The sequence below is a fragment of the Tetrao urogallus genome, assembly GCF_951394365.1.
Source record: "Tetrao urogallus genome assembly, chromosome: 1".
Lineage (NCBI taxonomy): Eukaryota > Metazoa > Chordata > Aves > Galliformes > Phasianidae > Tetrao > Tetrao urogallus.
Window position 1 is genome coordinate 98,727,476 of NC_136813.1, and position 24,847 is coordinate 98,752,322.

General features: G+C 36.0%; 1 protein-coding gene across 1 annotated transcript in view; it reads right to left on the bottom strand.

Annotated features, from left to right (window-relative positions):
* ROBO1 (roundabout guidance receptor 1) overlaps positions 1–24,847 on the bottom strand; it is a gene marked incomplete at both ends in the record, with an annotated part of 508,695 nt that overhangs the window by 252,211 nt on the left and 231,637 nt on the right. The window contains one exon of the mRNA XM_079549537.1: positions 9,110–9,436. Within this exon, the coding sequence (XP_079405663.1) occupies positions 9,110–9,436 (327 nt within the window). The remainder of the gene's footprint in view (positions 1–9,109; positions 9,437–24,847) is intronic.

Genomic DNA, 24,847 nt, shown 5'->3' on the forward strand with positions numbered 1-24,847 from the left:
AGATAGCATTGCTCAAAATTGCAGATAATTATGGCAGACAAACAGTGAGCCAGTACACCAAAATAGAGTGAAGCCAGCATCATTCCTGTATGGGGCCTACAGTATCTCCTAATGAAGGTCATAATCCCGTAGCAGAGAGCTATACTGGATGTTCCTGGCCTGGGCACAAAGCAACCTAATTCCCATGCACTATGAAGTTATGCACTACTGAAGTTAGAAAAGCAAGCATCTCTGTTATCAGGTTATCTAGTGCACTCTACAGCAGCTACATACAATTCACATCTCCCTTTTACAGCTTTCCCTCTCTGGATAACGGAGGGTTAAAACAATCATCCTGATATATTCATCTGATCCATGAGCAGCTGGGAGGAAAAAAAAAAGGGGGTGGGGGGTGGCCTATAACCATAAGGGATCAGCAATCTACAGAAATAAACCCATGGAAGGAAAACTGAAAATTACAGGCTACAGAACTAAATTTATACCCCAAGCACCATCCAAATGGGGATAATTGTGGAAAGCTTCAAAAGGACTTTGGAAGTTATTTGCAATTAGTACTAAAAATAGCTATGAAACATCTCAAATAGTCCTAAAAGCCTACTGATGAAGAGTGTTCTTGTGAGCAACAAATATAACAGCAAGTTCCCAGATCTCTCTACAGTTGACAGATGTCTTTGTGACCCTCTGAAACTAATAGCACATTTTCTCCCCCAATCAGATTTTCTGTCTATAGAACAGAAATAGTGAAAACCTCCTTCCTACCCAACTACAAGTTTTAAGAACTTCATTTGAAACAAATAAATGTAATACAGATAAGCATGGACTTCTCAGGAATCCCTGAAGCAAAGCATATTGATTCTTTTTCTGTATGGGGATATTAATTAAAATTAGACAATTATTTTCCTCACTCTTAGAGAATACTGTAACTCTTTCAGATTAGAAAACAAATAACAATTTTCAGCATTTTAAAAATAAGCAGTTTGCAACGTCTACCCTCCATTTTTTGTTAACATCACAGAATTGGCTCAGCCCATTATTAATGAATAAGGGTACACGTTTTCATTTTATTATATTGTATTTTACTTGCAAATTCCACAATGGCAGTTTTGAGTATTTAATTACCTGTTTCATTGATTATTGTTAATATTTTTATACTATATCTTACTTTATTAGGAAACTTTGCCATCATCTGAAGTATCTTGCCAAAAAGCATCATGTATTTATCAAATGATGGTCCTTTCCACTATATTTCAATTTAAGTTTATTTGAAAAGTGTTACACTGATAGGTTTTCAAATATATTGAAGAAAAATTGGTTAGTCAAAAGCAAAATAGAAAGAACAGTCTGGAAGATGACGCAGTTTCATCAAGTATCTCAGAAAAGTCACTTTATCAGTGGAGCCTTTCCTGTTTTAAAACTTCATTACAAACTACACCAAAGAACTAATTCCACTAATAAAAAACTGGAGCCAAGCAAATTATCTTGAGATAAAAATGTCTATGAGAGAGACTCACAAGTATCTGGTGAAAACTTTAAGAGCAGCATGTTATTCAAGGAATCTGCTTAATTACTGCCATCTTATTCCTGTGGCATCTTTAGTCCAAATATTCTACACACAAGTGTGCGGGGGGGAAGAAAAATCATGTTTTTACATCAGAGAAGAACTTGCAGACCTTTTCTATAAACTCTACCTTTACATAAGTGTTAAGTAAGGTTAAGACATTGAGCTGAATACCAGACTTTTAGCAGTTTACTATAGAAAGCCCTTCACCAATAGGGATTGAGAAAGCGAAACAACCAATAATGCCTTCATAACTGGAAAGGGGCAGAGAAACCAAAATGGTAACCGTGTATAAAATAGTACATTCGTATATCTCTAAGACTTTATTTTTTAAAGAGCATGGGCATATTAACTGAAACCATTTTACAGTGTTAAGTTGTAATATCATAAAAGCTCTTTTTGTAGCATTTTTTCACTTTGTTATAAACTTTTAGAATTGAATTGTAATACAAATAGGTAAGATACTAAATATCGGTCAAGACCCATCTAGTGTACGGCTCTTCTCCAATCAATTTTGATAGCACAGAAGCACAAAGACGCTCGGTTTAGAAAGTCCACATGTGTTTAATCTCTGATTAATCAAACAAAAAGTAAGCGCCTCCAGACGTATTTCTTTTAATCACGGGAAAGATATCTTTTCAGTGGCTTTGCTTGCAAGAGCGAGTCAGCAGATGTCTGTCTGGTCTGAAGGGAATTTCTCCTTCTCAGGAGAAAACTGTTTAAATAGAAGAGGAACGGCCATATGCTGACTATGCACTGCTTAACAGATGACGTAAAGAAGCCTCCACTACCACAGGGAGTAGAACAGGGCAATTTTCAAATTAAATTTCTTTCAAATTCAAAGCAATCAGCTGAAATCAATTTACACACAGGATCCAAGTCAGACAGTTCTCATCAAAACAGTTTGTAGACACAACAATGAAAATCCATCTCTGTCAGCAGCATGATGTTTAAGAAAGGCTTGACTGTGCTGACAGTAAAAAATTGTCTCTTCGCAGTTTTAAATACAGCTGTTATCTTTCTTTTCTGGTGGATGATGATTCAAAATAATATGAAATCTCATCCATATGAAGTATTTGGAAAAAGTTCTATGTTCATGCACTAAAATGTACTGGCATAACACACATTCATCTCCCAGTTTAGCTCAGGAGTAGATGTTTCAGTACTTCAGAAAAATACGTTTTACAGCGTAGGACTGGAAAAAAGGCAATCGAATGACCAATGCGGTACTATTATGAGACAACACTCTGACTTCACACTTTGTCTATACTGTCACCTAGGAAATGTATACACTAATAGCAAGAAGAATGATCACCTTTGCTTCACTTAGTTACCTCAGTGTGCCACTGGGAATAAAAAGTTTAGTTTAAAGCCGAAGCTGGAGAAGATACTAGACATCTATTAATTGAAAAGTGCATTTAAAAACTACCTTAGAACAGAAAATGCCCACTAACTAAAAAAACCTGAGACAACAGAAAATGATCCCATTCCATCTGATAAACTCTTCCATAGATCTCCCTCTGAACCCTGCTTCATGGTCTGTCTTCCACAGTCATAAAGCATATGGGTTTAAGATCTATCAAGGAATATGCCACCTAATACTTGAAGGAGTTTGCAGCTGAGATTGAAACAGACTGCAGAGCCAAGATCTCTAATTCATCCTCTATATAATAAGGATGCCTCCCTTAATTAACGCTTCTAATTGCTATTAATTGTCATCCACAACCTTCTAAACAGCAACAGTTAACTATATGGGCTTCCAATCATCTGCACAAAACCACCGAAACTGTAAAGCATTAACCTTATATAAGCACACTACATAACCTCCAGATCTTTAAAAGTTACTTAGATATCCCCAATGTCTTTAAGATAACACATGTACTATTTTTCTTAACTTACAGACTTCTACATAACTTCAGAAAGAAATTCTGAACCATACAAAAGAAGTATGCCAGTTTGGATACATGTTTAAGTCATGGCATCTTCAGCCAGGCTTTGAGTTGTTTTCTACAGATTTTTGTGTTTTTTAAAAATCTGTACCTCCTTCATTCCTTAATGCAAAAGTTAATCAGCAAAGTGTGAATATCCAATTCCTCTCCCTGCAAAGCACATCCCTTATTTCATTCTCTCCTGCAACCAGACACCATCTCCAGATCAAATCTTTTGTTTACACATAAAGCACTTCATGCTGTAGAGAGGACTGCAACTTAGATGGCTTTGAGAACACCTCTGATTTTGTGGGACTGCTTCCTAAATTTCTGAAGTATCAAATAGAAACACAGGAACCAAACAAAAAAAAAAAAAAAAGAGGGGTTGTACATCTCTGTTTTATGTGATCAGCAAAATGTACTTTGTGTCTTTTTCTAGTTAGACCTACGGAGCAGTTTCTAGGAGAATGGTGACATTGCCTGTGCACACAGCTACTCCCTTACAGAAGCTGTGCAATTGAAATAAAAGAGCATTTGCAAGAAATTGTGACAGAATGGGAAGAGATTGCTGTTTTCTTCTCTTAAAGGTGCTGATTTCCACTCCCATCTGGAGAAACTGAGGGACACCAAGAAGTCCAGAAGGGAGAGATTCAGGGGACCAAACAGGGAAGGGAAAGCAAGGTCTGGACAAGGAGTGATCCCCTTCAGGTACAGTTTTATTTGCTCCTTCACTCAAGTGAAAATACCCATGGCTCTGTGCAGGACCAGCAACAAGGGCAGGTCAGCAACGCCTGCTCTGGCTGCTGCACCAGATGGCCCATAAGCACTGCACAGTGATGTCACTGTGATGACACTTGTGCACCATGGTGACGTTTGAGCCTCTCCCCCAGAACCCCTCAACAGTTCTGTGGGATTTCACTGGCAGGACAAAGGGCAGCTCCCTGCAGAACTGGCTGTGAGCAAAAACCACAGTCAGACTGAGACAGTAGGCATTGAAAGGGAACTGTCTGCAGTAGGAACTTCTGATTCTGATCCAGAGGGTCTGGCTGCATCCCCAGACTCTCCTTCTGGTCATCCAGATAAGGATAAAGGAACTGTGTGGGGATCAAAAATAGGTGAAAAGGATGCACTAACTCATCCTGATGAGGAGGAAATCAAATGTATAGCTCATGCTTCTTATGAGGAGAGCACATGCAGAGACACTATTATCTCTGATAGCTGAGTCACTTTTCTCATCAATCCTGTGTTATGGAAGAGTTTGGTTTTTTTTAAAAAAAGTTGTAGAATAGTACACAAGCAAACTGGGACTCTCCTGGGATCTAATGGTGAAAAGTATTTGAAGTATTATCCAGAGTAAATGGAAAACAAACATCAACAAACTTATATATGCTACAGCTTGCTGACTATAAAACATGCTGCTTTTGAGGTTAGAGGTAACATACATGTGTACTTATTTTACAAATACTTTTGCAAATGCACTACTTATGAGAAACAAATCCATATATCAGTGGAAAATGGAAGTGTTACAATAGAACTTTCCCTAGAATGCTTACCTCAGAAACCACTGACGAGCAAACAAAGCCAACTTCATTTGCACTTGATTTTTCAAAGAATCCTCAAAAACTCGACAGTGGAGAAATAATGATTAAAACAGCCCTGCGGCTACTGTTACCATATTTGATATGGTTAAGTTTCTACATAATGCTCACTAACATAAAAGATAGCCATAAAATCCAGAGATACCATTTTCCTGGAAGAGAGATATCTGGATATAAGTATGAAAAGAAAATTTAAATACTGTGACAAACTAGAAAATGTCGATAAATGAATTTGATCTTGATGAGATGGATCCATCCACCAGACAATCTTGACAGATTCAAGCATAAGAAGCAGCTGCAGACACCTTCCCATTTGCTGATGCATAACTTTCCACTTTTTCAAAACCACTTTTGCTTATCTGTGAAAAACGACACTTGTTTCCCAGCTGCTTACATCACAGCCAAAGCCACCTCAAGCACTTACTTTGAGAAACAAGAATAGTTGCATTTTGTGTTCTCACCTGTAAAAATTGACATTTACAGAGAGAATTACTCAGTTTCATTTTGACAGAAACATGCCCTTTATCAAATTCTTTAGGACCTTTCAGCACTGGAGAAGGTGTCAGTGGTAGGTAGTAATCCGAAACCAGTTAACATTCCTCAAAAACAAAACATGCAGCTAATTTAAGTAAGTCTCCAGAGATCAAAAGGCTGAGTTCAGGAAGTCAAGAACAGGGAGGCAAATGGACTCATAGCAGAGTAAATCTGTAAAGGATGACTACAGGCTGTTATCTGATTATCCCATCATGCTCTCTTTTTGGGCTACCATACTGATACTGCATATTAACATACACAGCTTCAATGTCAGAAATTTTGTAGGAGTAACATTTTGAATGAAGATGAAAACTGTTAACTATCAAAAGAAAAATCCCCAAACTAAATAGAAGTTACATCTCTTGACCTGTAATTCAGCTTCTCGCTGAGTTCCTGTTTACTCAAATTTAGATTCTTTCCACTTAGGAGGAACTTAAAGATCTAAATTACACAGAAAATGTAATTTAATATCAATTTACAAAGCTATTTTTCACATGCTGTTTAACTTAAAATAGCTTTACTAGTCAACAGAGTGTATGATTTTAATTCTTGAAATATCATGTGGCTACCTATTTGGTTAGGGAAAATTATATAAGTTGCAGTCCCTGTAATATAATGAAAAACAGTGTAGTCCAGAGGGTTCAAGTACTGGTTGGCTAGATTTAAGAAAGAAAGATAGCACTGTATCAGTCAGAGGATCATGTTGGTCTAAAGGCCTCTTTAGAAGTTTGTGGTACAGAGATTGCTTCATGGAAACATCCACAATAAAGCTGGAAAAATGATACAATAATAAACAAGAGCACCAAGCGTTATTGAGAGGATATAACAAATCCACAATGCCATGAGTAGATACACATGGTCTTCAAGCATTTTACAGGGGCCACAGGAGGCACAGATTGAATTAAGTAAGCCTTACTCAATTTGCTGATATTATAAATGTTATTTAGGTCCTGTTCAGTATTATTCATTAATGGCTACATTATCAGCAGAAGAAAAAGCTGCAAGCTTTGGATGAAATGACTTGCACACCTCAGTCAGTCACCAATGGAAAAAGTAACAAAAAGAAAAGGACAAAGCAGAGGAAAAACACTCTTCTCTATACCATGATTTACTGGTGTTTTCAGTCTCTCCTCCATTGCAGCTATCACATCTAAAGCTTTTTGGTTTTGTTGTTGTTGTTGCTGGTTTGTTTTAAAGTTCTTAATATACACATATGCTTAACTAGATAAAAATGTTTTTAATACTTTATACTGTTTGAATTTTTTTGTATGAGTTCCCTCTACATTTCATTCCTTTTACCTACAGAATCTATGCATTATGCACGTACTTACAGAATATCTTCAGCTTGTAACACAGTCCACAGAGAAAACTCATTACTCATCTGAAAGATGAGCATTAGAACTGCTTCTAAAGTAAGCTGAATGAAGAGATAATGGCTATGAAAAATTGCAGTGTTATTCTAAATTCTGAAGTTAAATCCACACATTCACGGAACAGTGAAGGAACATCACCTAATTGAATTTGTTACTCTAAGAGGTGATAGAAGCAAGTGGTGTGCTATAAATTCCATACCACATTATAAAATGTTAGGTGGTGTGGGCAGGAGTTGCTTCTTCCAGTGACAGCAAGCAGTTACAGCACAAAACTTCTATTTCCTACATTTCACAAAAGCTTTTTGGTTAAACTTCAAGCACCAGAAGTAACTGTACAAGTAATCCAAATGACCTTCTGTACCTTGTAAATGGAAATGCAATTTTCATCTGCAAACATACAGAAATTAAATTATAATCTAAATATTTCAAAACTGCAAATGTATGCATATACAATTACATGCACAGAACTGTAAATGCTGTTATGCTCAAAACCGGTGCCCTCTTAAACCTTCTTCTCCTAACTGTATTTTACATGAAGACCTTGTAAGAAAGACTGTAACTGTAACCATAGTCAGCATTTACAAACTCATCAGGCAACTATGGAACAGTTAGGTTGACATAGGCAATAGTGTATCAGCTAAGTGTATCTCATGAAAGATGAAGAAACAGTCACATGCATTTCAAACATTACTTCAAGAGACACCACCAAGAACTTACTGCATGGACAGAACACTTTTTAAAGATTCTACATGCAGTGCTACAAAGTAACAGCATTCAGATAACATCAGAATCACTTAAACATGGATGCCCACTAAAAAAACTACACCTACAAGACACCGAATATTGCATTTGTGAGTAACTGATCAACTGTGTTTAAATAGGTTATACATTTGCTGGATAAACATACTTCCAATTAGCCAACCACCAATTAATTTTATCACTAGAAGTGGTAACAAGGAAACAACATGGTCATAGATCCTAATCATGTACATTAAATGTTCTACACGCAATGCTTGAGATCCTTTTGATACAAGCACTATGAAAGTGCTCTGCAAACGCCAACAAGGATCGGTAAAGGGCTCAAATAAATGCATTTAACAATTATTTACTCTGCCTTCAGTAGGAGCTATGAAAATCCAGCCATTCTGAGAAATCTTTTTTTCTAAAATCAGAAACCAAGACCAGCATCAACTTAACTTGCCCACAGTTGAAGGACAGCTCTGTCCAGCCTCCTAACGTAAGCCATTTAGTCAACAGAGAGGTCAGTATTTTCAAAGAGAGATTCACCCAGTTCAGAGCTGTCTCTTCAACTCAGCACCAGAATTGCAATAGATTACAGAGTAAACTTACAGAAGCGACTGAAGAGAGATAAGTAACTTTTGGATTAGAAGGTTTTCTTTCGTACTTAAATACCTCAAACTGACATTTTTTTTTTTTGACCTACACATAGCCCTCCACAAGGCCTGCTTAAAATCCTTTCATGTACACTTCTCTTCCTCTAAAATGAGGATAGAGTGTACAGGAAGAGATAAGCATTACAAAGGGATATGAACATACTTGACTGCTCCTTCCTTTGGTCAAATACTTAAAAGAGATAATTTGTAGGCCACTTCTTTTAGAGCAAAAAAGGTTATTTTGTGTTTCTAAATACAGATTTATTTTTTTTTTTCCTAGCACTTACTTGTAAAGCAACAGTTCCAAATGTACCCTATTAAATGAAATCCAAGCTATCTTACCTCCCAACAAATAATATTTATATATTATATATTTTTAGTATGCTTTTCATGCATATTTAGGGAGGAAAAAAACCACATATGTAAGTTGAAACTAATTACACAAAATTCAATAAACATCAAATAACCGTAAGTCCATGGAAACACAACAGAAATACCAAAATTCATAGTGATGTGACTATCCATTTTCTTAACTCCATGTTAATAGGCATATAACAAAAAAAAAAACAAAAAACAAAACAAAAAAAAACAAACCTGTACATTTAGTTAAGTCACTGACTCAGAGTTAGACCACATCTACGCTATTTTTTTTTTTTTCCAAATCTTCAAATCACTTTGCAACAAGGGGCTCTTAATGAAAAGTGAAAGAAAGAATCGTACTTACTTGCCACCTCCAGCGAAGCATTGTGACTTACAGCTTCCCCAAGGTAATTCCTTGCCACGCAGACATAGACCCCTTCATCTGGCCTACTCTTGCGCCCATGAACTATGCGTAAAAAAAATAAAGATCCGCTGGGCAGCAGCATCCGATGAGAACGAGGATCATCTTTGTCAGTTTCCACTCTTTCTCCACCTTTATACCACTCAATGGTTGGTGTTGGCCTTCCTTCAGCTTTACAGTTTAAAGTTGCTGGTTCTCCCTTTGAAACAATTAAATCAGATGGGTGCTCAACGATGCGAGGTGGGAAATCTTCTTGCCGAAGACGGGAGCCTACAACATAAAAACGTGCAGATATCTTTTTAGATCTTTGCCACGCAGTCACAAGTGTTTTGCCCATATAATCGCGTAACAAATACCTGGTAGTTTAGGATTTAGTAAGAACACCAATTAAGATACTTTTAAAGTAGAAAAAAAGTCCCTTATTTTATTCCAATGTGTGCAAAGTTCTCTTCCTAAATTAATAAACTAGAAATATTTTTTCAAAAGGTGACCTATATTAGGGAACTAAACATGCCATGCTCCTAAATCCGTGAATATATCAATACTGAAATGGATGCAAATTTATACGTATATGCATATGAATACATCTAATTACGACAATTAATCCTACAGATAGTCCAAAGTCATCAGGCTTTCACAAAGATACACTAATTTAAAACACAAAGTTGTGACCAATCTCATTCAACTATCCATAAAGTCTACCCGTTCATAGGAGTAAGCCTAATACCTCCAGTCATTCTGGCATTCTGCTTGTGCTATCAGTTCTTCTTAGTGACTTCTTAAACAGCACCACAGACATAAAAACACACAGAACATCCAGGTAAACATTACAGTTGTGTCAGGGAAAACTAGAGCTACTTCCTATATTTTACATTTTAACTGTCTGATTACCCATTGTTCAACGTGCAATTCCAAGGAAAAATGGGACACAAGTATTGGGAAAATGAGGTACTCTTCTAGAAAGGCATTCAACCTTGAACAAATTCAGACTGTGAGCTCACAGTAGCACAGAAGTATACGATACCCTGGATAGAAAAATGCTGCAAAAGAATATGACAACAAGCTGGCTGTCCAGGAACTCAAAGCTAGGGATAGGCACCTATCTGAACTTTCATAGGTTTAAATTATTGCTTCTATTTCAAATTGGTATTTTGCTCCTTATTTCTCTCTTTGTATATCATTTCACAAGGGTCAAAATTGGTCTCTTAGATCAGTATTCCTGATTATTAAAATTATAGATGCCAAAATTCTTCATTAGCATTAATAGTGCACGTTTGAAAAGCTATGAAGAACCAGAAAGAAAGATATAAGAGATCTATTCAGTGTAGGTCAGAAAAACTCAAGTTAGTTCTGAAAGGGGGAAAGACAACGAGAAAATCCCCAAGAGAGTTCTGTTTTCTATATAATACATAGCATAAATATAACATAGTACATAAAATTGTATATACATACGTTGCTCTGAAAGTAATGCCTCCTATTTATCTCCACTGAAACTACAACACATAGAAAGGGCACAATAACACTAGATAGTAGAGAAAATTCTCAGATACAAAACACTTTTTCAACAGTCACCACTATTAGCTTTGCATTTCCACTAGCAATGAACAAGAGCCTGCGTACTGCACGCATAAAAATCACTAGCAGAGGTGAACCACTGTCATTGACACCGTGTGTATGTGTTATATATGTAAAACATAAATGGGAGAATTTGTGAAATATATAACTTTACATGAAACCTTATTTCACATTAATTTTGCCCCAAGATTAGCAATGCACATTAAATGTTACATTAATACTGGAACCAACCACACCATCCCAAAATCTATGGCTTGACTGCTCTAAAATATGCTTGCATTCCTCTCTACGCAGCAAAACTTTATTTAGATTATAATTTTACTTCTTAATTATGCACCTCATAAGGAAGGATGCAGGAAAAAAAAAGGAATAGAAATTCAAAACCAAAATGTAGTAAAATGCTTAAAGATGCTTAAGAACGGTTTCAAAAGCCCAAGTCTGCATATGTGATAGTACATATCTCAGGTCTGTATTTGTACAGATAGCCAATCAGCAGACAACACAGTACAAGCCTTCTATTGTTCCTGTCAGCCAGGCCCAGACTGCAAATAAATGACATACTATTTTCATATATTGTATGCACACTTCCTATGCTAACATTCAAGTCACCAAACACTAACAGAAAGTATTGCACAGAAGGCACGCTTTAAGACTGACCTCTAAACTTGCTTGAAAATTGAGACTTGGGACTCATGAGTGGGAAAGAGTGCTAATACAAGCTGCAGTTCTCAGGAAACTCCAGGATCACTCAGACATTTGTGATATTTCATACCAGATAGTATTAGAGAAGTCAAAATAACAGAAATGCTCCTTTTTTATTTACTTTAAATACAACAAAAAGTTGTATGAGTAGTTGACTGGCACATAGAGAATGTTAACCACAAATTTAGCGGCAAATGCTACAACCAAGTTATAATCTTTCCACATGTCTATAGATTTTTTTTTTTTTTTTTATATTTCTTTATTTCCTTTCAGCCTATTTAAGATGCATTTATGCTTTACTGAGAAAAAGCAGCTTCTATTATCAGTCATACAGTGGGCACTAATCCTGTAATTTTCCTGTCAAAAATCCATCCCAAAGGGATATTTAGTTTAAAAAAAGTAATAATCAAAACAGAAGACCTATTACACGCTGAATCTGCCATTATACATGCAACTGCCCTAAAAGATGACAGCACTGTGCCACGGGATCTAACCAACTTGGTCTCTCTGCTTCCTGTCTTATTCAAGTCTTTCACAAAAAGTCAACAGGATGCCACCAACTAAAGTATGCTACACTAATTATTTCACGATGCTACTTAAAAGAACAATTATAAGAAATCATATTTGCAGTTTCTTTGACTGTGCCACAACTATTTTTACAATAATTCAAACACTGAAATACGTAGGCATGAAGGTTCAAAGAAAACTAGCATTAGATGAATGCTAAAATTTGTAAAGGCAAGAATTGTGCTTCTCCTTGCCTTAAAACTTACTTGTACAATATAAAAAACATTGAAAAATAGCAGGGAATATGTATTCCAATAAGAAAGCTGCTGACTGGGAGAATAAATGTTCTGCTGGTCTGCTATGAGGGAGGGAAGAAGAAGGCCCTATTCACTTTCCGTTTCACAGCTACAACATTTAATGCCAACTTTAAGAGCATCTGATCTCCATTCCATTCTTCTATTGAAATGCTTTGTATTGCAACATAAAACCGAGTTACAAATTATACTAATGAAATACTAATAAACAAAGCTAGAGCTTTAAAATCAATGTTAGCGAATTCTTGCAAATAATTATGCTTCATAAGGATATGAGTGAAATCGATTTATTAGCACCTCCACTCCATGTAACATAATTTCTTTCAGAAACTTTTCAGAAAGTGATGGTATTTCTGTGGTTTTGTTTATACTGATTATGAAGATGTTCTGCAGGTGCTCTAGTAATCAGAAATCTTTCTCTACTTCTCAGGTTAAATATACCCACAGGCAGCGCATATGTAATTCTTCCATAAATTCTGACATTCGCACTGCCAAACCAAAACAGTTAAGAAGTAGAGACTCAAAATGTTTCAAGAGCAAGCTACAAAGCAGTGAGATCCTATGTCTCAGGGGACAAATAACTAAAGAAGAATCGAAGTATTTTTCTTGAAGAGGCTTTTCTACAAAGACATGCAACAAACCTTAGAGACCTTTATCACTCTTTGCAACTACCTGAAAAGAGATTGCAGGAAGGTGGGGGTCAGTCTCAGTTCCCAGGGAATAAGTAATAGGATGAGAAGTAATGACTTGAAATTGCACCAAGAGAAGTTCAGGTAGGATATTAGGAAACATTTCTTCTCAGAAAAAAAATGGTGAATCATTGGAACAGGTTGCCCAGAGAAATGTGGAGTAACCATTCCTGGAAGCATTCAAGAACTGTGTGGATATGGTACCTAGGGACATGGTTTATTGGGTATGATGGTAATGGGTTGGTGGCTGGACTACATTGTCTTAGTGGTCCCTTCCAACCTTAGTGATTCTATGAAATCTAACCTATTGAATTTATTTGTTCTCATAGACAGTAGATCAATCTCAAGGAAAGAGAACAAAAAGCCCACTGAAATATTCACTTGCTTTCTCTCTTATTTCCATGACTGAAGAACTCCATTTGTCCCTCCTATTTTTAGAATACTTTTACTCTTTATATACCATCCTAATCCAGTCTAAATACAATATGTCTTCCCAGACTTGGCAGCTTGCAATAGTACATTTCAAAAGCAAGTATTCTCAAATTTCCTTTACAGATGTTGCAATCTTCCACTCATAATCAAAGGCATGGAGTAATTAATGAATTGTGCCTATACCTTCAGATTTTACCAAAATATTCAGCTAAGCAAAGAAATTCCACTTTTGAATTCTACCTTGGCATAAAGCAGAAGAGACAAAACTGCACTGAACTGATATTTCTAACACACTTCTAACACACTCCAATATGAGAATAGAGTTGTATCACTCTGGACTCACAGAGTAGCTCTCTGCACAGTTAGGAAGAGTTTTATTTACAACAGCTGTTGATCTTTAACATGTGGGTACCAAACTTCTGGTTTGGGGAAAAAATGCAAGTTATGCCTCATATCTAAATCCTACTATAACATGGCACAGTCATGGCTCTGCACATTTTCAAAAATGCTTTAAAATGATGCCACCTTTATGAACAAAAGATTAGAGATTGAGGTGTTACATTGCTACAAATGAGCTAATATTTGTATTCTAAAGAGAAAAATGAATGGCTGGAACATAACAGCATTGTTGCAACAGTCAATCAATGCCCATCCAGGTCTACAAGTTTATTGCAATGCACTTTAAGGTGTGTTTAATGCTTCCAAATATTGAGCTGGGAACAGGTCCAGATCTTTCCAATATCTGAGATACCATAAAAAGTGATAAGCAAGATTCTCAGTTTGGATCAGCAGAAGTTGAAATTTTCCAATTTGTTCCCTTTGAAGAGAAACACCATCTCCTTTTCCTAAGTCGACAATTGAAAGCAGAAGAGCAAGAAAAGCAGCAAACACTATCACCCCTGCTATGAAATTACTGTGATGTTCCCCAAAAAGAGAGTTTGCTCCCAGTGCTTTCTTCGTTCTGTTTGTTTGTTCATCCTCTTTCTCCAGCTTACACCACTATGCCAAGGAATCCTTTTGTTTTCTGTCCTTTAACTGACATTGGAGGCTCTGCTTCTAATAAGATGAAATGCTAAGTAAACCTTCTATCATTATTTCTGTTACTAGGATGTATTTCTAGGTTAAATAAATAAATAATAAAAAGATGCACTTTAAATACAAAGACTTTCTAATACTTAAAATAAATTTTGTGGACAGTGGCTTTTAAACTTACTTTTGGGCACTCACAAAACATTTTTTCTCTTTGAAAGATAACCTTAAAGTATTTCATGTTGCTAACACACTATGAATTATATATTACATTTCTGTCTTGTCTATGACACTATCAGGAGATGTCAAAAGCCTGTAATTTACTACACTTTTACAGTAGAAAAAAAACCTAGAATAACCGCAAAGAGCCTAGAGTTTGAAGCTGTGTGTGCCTCTTTCCCCAGGCAAGAGATTAAGTGGGAGCAATACTAAAAAATGCCTGAGAACCAGACTGATAGTGTCTGGCTCCTGTACAGCAACAAGACGCAACATATGCATAGCTCAGGATGTAAAATGTATGCGACACTTTTGTATGTAGCTTGCTCCAAAAGTAATGCCTCCTACTTATTTCCATGGAAACTACAACAGATGCAAAGAGCACAATCACACTATCTGATAAAGAAAATTCTCAGCTACAAAATACTATTTGTCAACATAGTCATCACCTTTAGTTAAGCATTTTTGCCAGCAATGAAGAGCCTACATGGCGCGCTCACACAAATCCACACCAGCAAAGGTGAGCCCCTGTTTCACAGCTGCTATGCTGTCAACTGTCAAACAACAACAAAATGTAATGGAATATAGGTGGGGAGGTGCAACCTCCACTGCCATATCATCACCATCAACCTCTGATTTTGCTGGTCAACATAATAAAATATAAGGTATTACTTTCAGAGCAGCAATCAAATTAGTCAACTGCACAGGAGATGGCTGAATTATAAAAGCAATAAGCTAAACAAACACGAGAGAAAAAAAAAGCACAATACTATGTTGTGTCAATTGTTTGTTTCTGCTCTTTATTTTGCAATAACTCTGGACATAAATGTTTAGGTCAAAAGAGGCTATAAGCTTTTAGTCAGAAAGTCTTCTGGAACGATGACGGCATCTTAAAGCTAAATATTCTATCTGGTAGGAATGAAACAAATAGTGGCAGATACTGTATTGCACAGATACTAACACCAACTTTGTTATAATCCAGGAAGTTATATTTCCCAAGAAATGCTAAATCAGCCTAGCCCTCATTTTTAAAGAAACTGGAAACAATAACTCTAAGAACTATGCTTTAGTTTCTTAATCCATAACTCTTTAAATTGCTTTTGGAGAAACTATTTTCAAGAGGCATAGCTGTATAGAGAACTTTCATCACACAAACACATGCTACTGGTTTATCCAGCAATTAGCATAAATAAGTCATTACGTGGTTATTCATTAATTGTAGCTGAAATAAAAATTTTAAGTAACAACATTTATATTGAGTTGCAATACTGTGAGCCATTTGCATAAAACCTCAGGCAGTAAGCGATGTTCCCAGTGTGTTTAGTTTTATTTCCTTCTCTCAGTTCTGCTCTCCAGAAAGATATTTATCCCATCTGACTTTCCTGGATACTGGAGTCTGAGATAGCAGTATTTAGAGCACTGACTTGAAAAAAGCCTCATTTAATGAAAATTACATTATCCCACATCAAACCAGTAACTTGGGAAGATTAATGGAATTACAGGAGTATTTTTATTAATATTGCAAATTAACTGTGACACAGTGAGCAACTACACTGTATTTCACAAACAAATACAAAGCTAATGAAGCTTATTTCATCAGTCACTCTTCCTTTGAAATGGATGCAGTTACAATGGAAGAGATTTCTGGCACTGGGATAATATACAGAAGAAGAGCACAACAGACAGAGATGGATCTGAAGGCAAGCTCATCTTAGGACCTTGGAATGTGAGAGTCTGAAAATGATAAACTGCTGGAGGTGATTCATACTGAACTGCAGGATGAGTAAGTAAAGCAATGAAGTCAGGTAGGTACAGAGGAATGCAAAGAAGACTACAATATTGCTAAAGCAATGACCCTGGAATTGCAGTCAAGAGTATAAGGGATGGCTTGGGAAAAAGATGTGGGAATGAAAGCAGAAGATTATGGAAAGACTGTGGATATCAGGTATACTGAAGTAATTGGAAGTCCACTATGGAATCGGACACTGGCAGCATATTGAAGGAATGGAACTTGATGGTAATTGGATAATCCTGTGGATAACAAAGCTGAGACGCTAGAACCAATCACTGGTGATACAAAGGAACTAAGACTTCATAACAAGGTACAAGACAGCTCAGAGCAAACCTTGCTGCTTTTTTCCCCTCAAAAGGCAGGTTCAAGAGCTCACATCTGCTGGTAGCTTTGGTGACATATCTGACAGGAAGAATCACAGAAAGTGAGAAGATGTGGGGACAAATACCAGCATTAGTCACACAAGAAATGTCATTTCCAGTGCTCTCTTTTCTTTTGAAGAGTTAGTTTAGTACCAAAGAAGAGACCATCAGGCTCTCCTGTCCATCTTCAATCCTTGTCTTCGATTATGTTTTATTACATTCAGTAGAACTATCTCATGGCTTGTGAACCACTGATTTATAATTTTGGAACAGGAGAACAGAATTGGAGAAAAAGACTAAACAAAATGATAATTCTTAGCTGCAGCGAAGGAACCAAGCAAACTGCTAAGAGTATAAATGCTTTCCAATTATACAGGCAGAAAAGCTTTTGATGCAGAACTTAAATTAGACTGGAGAGCTTCTTAGGAAAGTTAGGCGACTTCTGCTGTTCAAAAATAAAAAGGAAAATGACAAGAAAAGAAAAAAGCCAGAGGAATAAGGGATCTGCTAGCAATAAGCAATTTTACACTGGAATTAGAAACTGCAGTTCAACCAGAAAGGGAGAATTTTACATGGATGACACTTTTCAGGTTGTTTAAAACAGCTCTTATTTGCATAGAAATATGTATTTGCAACCTGAGAACTAATGGCAGAGAAAATGGCACCAGCTGCAATTTTGGTTCTGAATTCATCAGCTAGGGAAGGCTAAGCGCTATGGCACTTGAGAACTCTAGAACTGAGATGATACAGATTTACAGGCTACTAGCACTGCAAAGTATTATTGAATGGAATTAATTGAAAGACAGTACCAGAGCTGCTCTGAAAGTAATGCTTCTCATGTTAGTACATTGGCGCATGTCACCAGAGGTGGATGTTGGTGGCACGCCAGTAGAGAATGAACCTTCCCACCTATACTTCATTATAGTTTGTTGCTGTGTGATGGATGGAAACAGAGGCGCAGTCTGACAAAGCGGTGTCTGACATGGAAGTGCAGATGAAGCAATCACATCTGTGGATCCCTCAGTGTGGGGAAAAACAAAAACAACAACAAAAAAAACAACAGCACCCATCAATATTCACGGATACTTACTGAAGACCAGATATTCTAGTTTCTGGAGACCAAACAGTGGATGTGAGCACAGTGAGGTGTGGGTGCTGTGTTTCAGCAATGATCAGAGTGGGTCACCTCAGCTCGTGCATATTTTTACAAGGACAGCACGAAGAATTTTGTTCATCATTCACAAAAATGCACAGCTAATGGTGGGGACTATGTTGAAAACTAGTCATCTGTGGCTGAGAATTTTCTCTGTCAAATAGTATTATTGTGCTGCTTGTATCTCTTGTCATTTCCACAAAAATTAATAGGAGGCATTACTTTCAGAGTGATCTATGTATTTCAGAAGGGTTGTCTACACACTATTTTGGACTTGAGGATAAATATTGCCATGTTTAATAATCTTAACTTGTAATTCATTTGCAATCTCAGGCTCAGGGTGAGACTATCTGATCTTAGTGAGCTGCATTCTCAAATGTTTAAGATATGCAGAGGAAAGGGATACAGGATTCTCGTTTCCTCAGGACTACATGCAATTCAAAGAAACAGCAAGCTTCAATAAAGCCTTGGATTCTCTCTTCTCAGCTGTATCAGGAAACATGATTCAACTCTGAGACAACAGAAGTGCAGTATTATAACCATCAAGAACAGTCCTAGGCTTATGCTTGTGCTAATCTCATACAATTGACATTAAATTCACTTTAAAAACAAGAATAAATGGCATGGAGAAACACAGGAATTCAAAATACCTCACCAAACTTCTGCTTTTTAAGATATTTACAAATGTGTTCTATCTACAAGGGTGAATGACATACCAGAACTGCCCTCAGGAATCCAAATGTTAGGTATTTGTAGGAGGGTTATGTCAGCTCAGAAATAAATTCAAAGCAAATACTCTAACTAATTTAGTTAGTTAATGCTAATAATTTAGGGAAGATTAACAACAGAATACAAAGAATTATAATAGAAATGAGGTAACTTAGCTACTTTATTTTAATGCGTTAAACATTTAGTTTGAAACAAACTTATGTCACTCAATTTAAATCAATCTGACTTGCTGTAAAACACTAAGTTTGGACAATTAAAAAAAAAGGCCAGGCATTTTTAATTATCAGTTGCTACTGCAAGAACACGCTACTGTCATGCTTTAGTTGCATAAGGAAAAACAGAAACTTAAATCCAAATGAAAAACTACTTAAATTGTTTAAAATACATAAAATGTGCAGATCAGTTCCAAGGTATTTTATGTTTTCAGAAAATGAATGCTGTACACCAAATCAAACAACCACATATTTAAAACTCTATCCACATCCACTTTCTATGACTTATTTTATTCAAACATAAAGCTAAGTATTAATCATGAAAGATAGCACACTCTCAGTGGAAAGCAATAAATTTATTCTCCTGGGAGAAGAAAAAAATGACCTCCAATCCCACAGGTCTAGAATGAAACATCTGCTGAACTAGTAAGAATACAGAGAACTGCAATGCAGGGCTTGACAATGAAGACTCGGTGACTCAGTGAGAGATTATTCTGTTTGCAGTAATAGATTAGTACTACTACAGTACTTTCAAAAAACACCTGGGGTATATTTTACCTTCCCATATAAATGCAGTTCAGTCACATACTCTACAAAATATATATCATACAGTTTGCTTGAGAAAGCCACGAGTTACTTGGCATAGCAATCAACAGGACATCGCAGTTCAATGATTTGAAAGTCTCCTACTACTGCTGCCTTCCCTGAAAATGGAGCTCTGTCAAAACAGCAAACATCACTTTCCACTAAAAATAAACTTCCACATTTCAACAGTGTCAAAATCATCTTTTTCAGAGCAACTGTGTAATCTGTTCCAACTACAATTTCACATTACTCAAACCAGTTGATTCACTGGCTTTTTAAAGAATTCATGGGTTTCAAATTTAAATTGAAGAACAATTCTTCCTTTTAGGAGGAAGCTTTTCATTCAGAGGGTAGTGAAGCACTGGAACAAGTTGCCCAAGGAGCTTGTGGATGCCCCATCCCTGGAGGCATTCAAGGCCAGGCTGGATGTGGCTCTGGGCAGCCTGGTCTGCTGGTTGGTGGCCCTGCACATAGCAGGGGGGATGAAACTAGATGATCCTTGAGGTCCTTTTCAACACAGGCCATTCTATGATTCTATGAACAGTAATCTCTTCTTCTACAATTGTACTGAGTCCTTCACATAAATCAGAACTTCATAATTCTAACACGACATCTTCGTGTAGATGAACTGCATTACATAGAAAACAACATCCCAGGAGTCTCTTAGATATACAGCAGGACAGAAGCAGAAAACTATCACTCAGTGACTTTTTTCTTCTCTGCAGGATGAAGAACTAGCGCTACCATTAACAACTATTCCTATTCCAGAACACAGTCAATGAACATACAGTGAAAAATCATAATTTTTCACCATCATTTTCATCACTCCTACATGGTCCCAACTGGATTTTAGTTCAGGTCACAGTGAAAAATGGCATTACAGATTGCAAACTACTACACTGAAGAGCATCATCGAGTGGCCACTGCAAAGTTTCCAAAAACAGGGCCTAAAAAAAAAAAAAAAAAAAAAAGCCTGCATACTTACTCTTACATGATTTCTTTCATAAACTTTCAGTCATCCAACGTTCTCATAGTTTGAGCTTTGAATCATGTTACAGGCAAAATTCTCTGGAAAGACCATAACCAGAAACAGAGCTACACAGGAAATTGCCCAGCTCCATATACTCTACCAGTGCATGCTGTCAAATTTCTTCACTATCCAGTATTACAAAGATCCATACAGATGAAAAATTGGCTCACTGCTACGTTAAAGTGATTATGGTAGAAAAATATGGTCTTTTTACATAGCAAAAACAAAACAAAACAAAACAAAACAAAAAAAACAAACAAAAAAAAACCCACAACACATAAACAAGAATCTCAGTGAAATTTCTATGGGATCTTACAGCTCAGTAGTTAAAGCTAATTGTTAGACACTGAAAAGAAGGAAGGCAAAGGCTAACCATGTTACACACTAAAAAAGGCAGTGTCCCAGCCACAGTTTGATCTATGCACAATAAAGCTTCCAGGTGAAGGTAGAGAGAACAGAACAAGAGAACAGAACAAAGAACCTTCATTTTAACTTTACAGCTCTAGGAAGATTGCTGAAAAATCCCTTCAGCTTTCTTAACATAAACACATACCCCTAGATAAGATTCTACCATATATATGCAGATATAGATAGACAGACAGTGCAAATAGCAATGCTTCGTGTGCGTTTAGGCCTATCTCAAAAGACAACACAATCTGTGAATGAAGAAAAAAACTCAAAGGAAATATTTTCAAAGCACTTACTCTAGACACTAACCAGTTTCAAGTATGAAAATTATATTTAATCTCTCTATATAGAAGTATAACAGGAGTAAAAAAAAAAAAAAAAAAAAAAAAAAGAATGTCTAAAAAGTTGTCACCAGTAAAAAGAGATGGTGAAAAGAAACATTAACAGACTATATCTGAAAAATTTGCTGTTCAGAAAAAATCTGTAGCTAATAGTCTAAGTGTTCAACAGCCTGACAGGTATTTAAACTTCTAAAGCAGAGCTTTTGAGATGTCCAATATGATAGGCAGATTCAAGAAAGATGTTTAAATAGGACCAGTATTCAGTGAGTTATTAACTTCTCAAAAAAAAAAAAAAAAAGAAAAAAAAGAAAAAAAAAAAAGAAAGGACCGAACCACAATTTTAAGCACAACTGTCTGGAGTAATTTATACTTTCAGAAAACAAAATATTTGAAATGGCCTTTTAAAGGATTAGTAACAAATCCCTAGAGGTATGCAGCCCACCTCAGTCAATTTTCAACCTTAAAAGCAAATCCTGACATAACCAGAACATTAATGAAGGCACTCCTTATAGTTTCCATGGTAAGCTTAAATATGAGAAATTTGCAGATAAATAAATAAATGCTGCTGACTGTACCTACTGAAGCTTACAGTGTAACGAAAACAAAAGATTACAGAAGGATGTCTGGCCATGGCTGTTGAGGATGAAATTTGAAGAGTGAAGAACATTTTAACAGAATGAGAAAAAGTTAGGTTTTTTTGTTTCTTTTTTTATCAAAAGCAAGAAGTCAGGAGTGCCATTCTATTTGGATATTTTAAATTGTTTTTAAAAGCTAATATAACAACTAGCCTGTGAATTACTATTATTAAGGGTTTGTTTGAAGACTTTAGAGTGGTGAAGAAGAAACCAATCAATATTTAGACGTCAAAATGGCAAAAGGAATGAAAAGAGTCAAGAGGAAGTCAGGAGTACATAATCATGGGGCTTTGAGTGGAAAGCAAAAGAGATGAATGTAAGAAGCAGATGAGGATAGAGAAAAATTTGAAAGGGTTCAGAAGAACTGCACAAGAAAGGCACAAGAACCTTGAACATAAAAGATAACAGCAAATGAAAACAACGAGAGAGCAGAATTATATGACTTAAGATGAGAATGCATTATACAACAAAACTACAGACCAGTAAGAAGATGCTCATATGGTATATAAATACAAATTATGAAGAAATGATTAAGGAGAACAACTCTTTGAAAATAAGAGAAAGAAACTGCTGTTATTATTTCTATCATCAACCAGTATGTGACAGAGGGATTCAAGCAGTAAAGGAAAACAGATTGTCAGGAATTAATAAAATGCAGAAAACTGTGTGCCAAAAAATGTTATCCGACTTTATCAGTTGATCTATAAAATTCAGATTAGTTCTCTGCACAGTGCTTCTTTTACAACGTAATGATAGGCAAGCAGAAAAAGAACACTATTATACACGCTTGTATACTAAAACTGGGCAGATAAACTCACACAATCCACTGCAACACTAAGGAGTTTTCTTCAGCAAAATAAAGCTACTTTTCATTGCAAGACTGATTGATATTATTAGTTTTCCTTCCAACAAAATTAAACTTATAACAAGTTTAGAATTTTACAAGTATGTAGAACTGCTGAGGAAAAAGCTACTTATATTCCCATAGCATATATTTAATTGGATACAAATATCTCATCTTCTACTACTCAGGACAACTGTAATGCACCTGATCATGCAATGAAGCTGCCAGTTCTCTAAGACTGCATGTTTCTGTCTAATTATTACAAGAAGAGTTTGGAGGTGATAATTAAGCCTAGTACCAGCTCCTTTCTTCCTCGCATGACTACATCATGAGGAATCTGCTCAATCCCTCTAGAGGCAGAAGTAGGCTGGAATCTTTACTGCCAACCCAAAACATTAATAATCTCTCTAGAAACTGTCGCTTGCATACATCTGTGTTACAGTAAAGGTAAGCTATCAACCACAGCTCAAGAGGTGGATTCACAGAATCACAGAATTGTAGGGGTTGGAAGGGACCTCCAGAGATCATTGAGTCCAACCCCCCTGCCAAAGCAGGTTCCCTACACCAAAGACTGGTTTTGTCCATTTTCATCCTCACAAAGGACTATTTGATGTTTCGGGAAGGCACTCCCTTCCCCCCTACCCAAACAGGTTTTCAAGGCTATATACATACAAATATTCATATGACATATTTTCTGAACTCTAAAAGGCAACCAGTATATGGACTTCTCAGCTTTATATAAACAGGTATTTAAAACAAACCCCCTGAACCTAAATTAAACCCTCTTGAATAGGCTGAAAGCCTTCAGTGGGACTAATTAGTCAGAACCACTAGGCCTTGAGGCTCACAGCTGCTCACTGGTACCCTGAGCAAAAGCTGAGAATTAAATGCATGGTTAGGGGTTTAAATTCATTAACGGGTATCAGTTGTCCCTTCTCTACAGGGTGAGCACTAATCTCATTCTTTTCATTCTTTAATATACCATTATATGCCTAATTAGCAGGCATTACAGCACATGCATCAGTTTAAAAGACCATTTTATGACAATTAATCTGTCTTTATTTTAAATTAGTACTTTAAATAACAGCAAACTCTCCCTCAGTGTTTTGATTAAAAGCAAAAGCTAAGTAGTGCTAGCACCTATTTCAAAAGAATTGTCAGCCTACTGCACTTTACTTTGTTTTACAATTTTTTCTCTTTACGAAAATTTTACTTTTAATTGGTTCTATAATGTAATTAATTAGTTATAAACTGGTATATCTGCATTAGGAATATCACACTGTAATAGCTACAAGACTTCACATACAGAAGTAACTAAGAACAGCCAAGTTACATAGGATCAATTCAACACTACTTGGGTCTTCATTAGGACTATAGAAGACAACTAATTTTCAAGGCTGTTAGGAAGAAAACACTAGAGGAAAAATTAGAAAGTCTTTATTTGCACTAACTGCTTATGTACTAGCATAGCACATCACCACTGGAAAACACTACTATCAAAAGACCAAACAAATAAAGAACTTTAATATAATGCAAAAGAAATACAGAGTGAAAAAATGGTACATAAGATTTAGAAGAAGCTCTAAAGTATTTCACTTATTAAGAATAAAATGGAAAGTGTTTAATGGAGAGCTCAAAGCTATCAGCAAAAACTGAATGGCACCCAACCACATAGTTCTTCTCTCAGAGATGTGGTGAGAAAAGATGCTAGCACAGAAGGAGAATGTCAGAACGATTAGGAGACTATTAGAGTTGACTGAGTTTAAATTGGGTAAAAGACAATCTCTAATACTTCCATGTGCAAAAATAAAGACACAGTATTTATTTAGCTTTCTCTTTTAATAACAAGCTGGAACGTACCAAATAATATACAAAAATATTTGTAAATATTAAATTAAATTTATATTATTATATATAAATAATTTAATTTATTTAATTTAATTTAATTTAATATATAATATTAAATTAAATTTGTAAATATTAATATTAAAAATATTAAAAAAAAATAATCAAACAGTTATGCTAGATACTTTACAAACACTGCAAAAATATACCATACATTACACAGTTTTCTCTAAAAGTCTCAAAATGCTCCTGATAGTAAAAAAGCAACATTCCCAAAATGT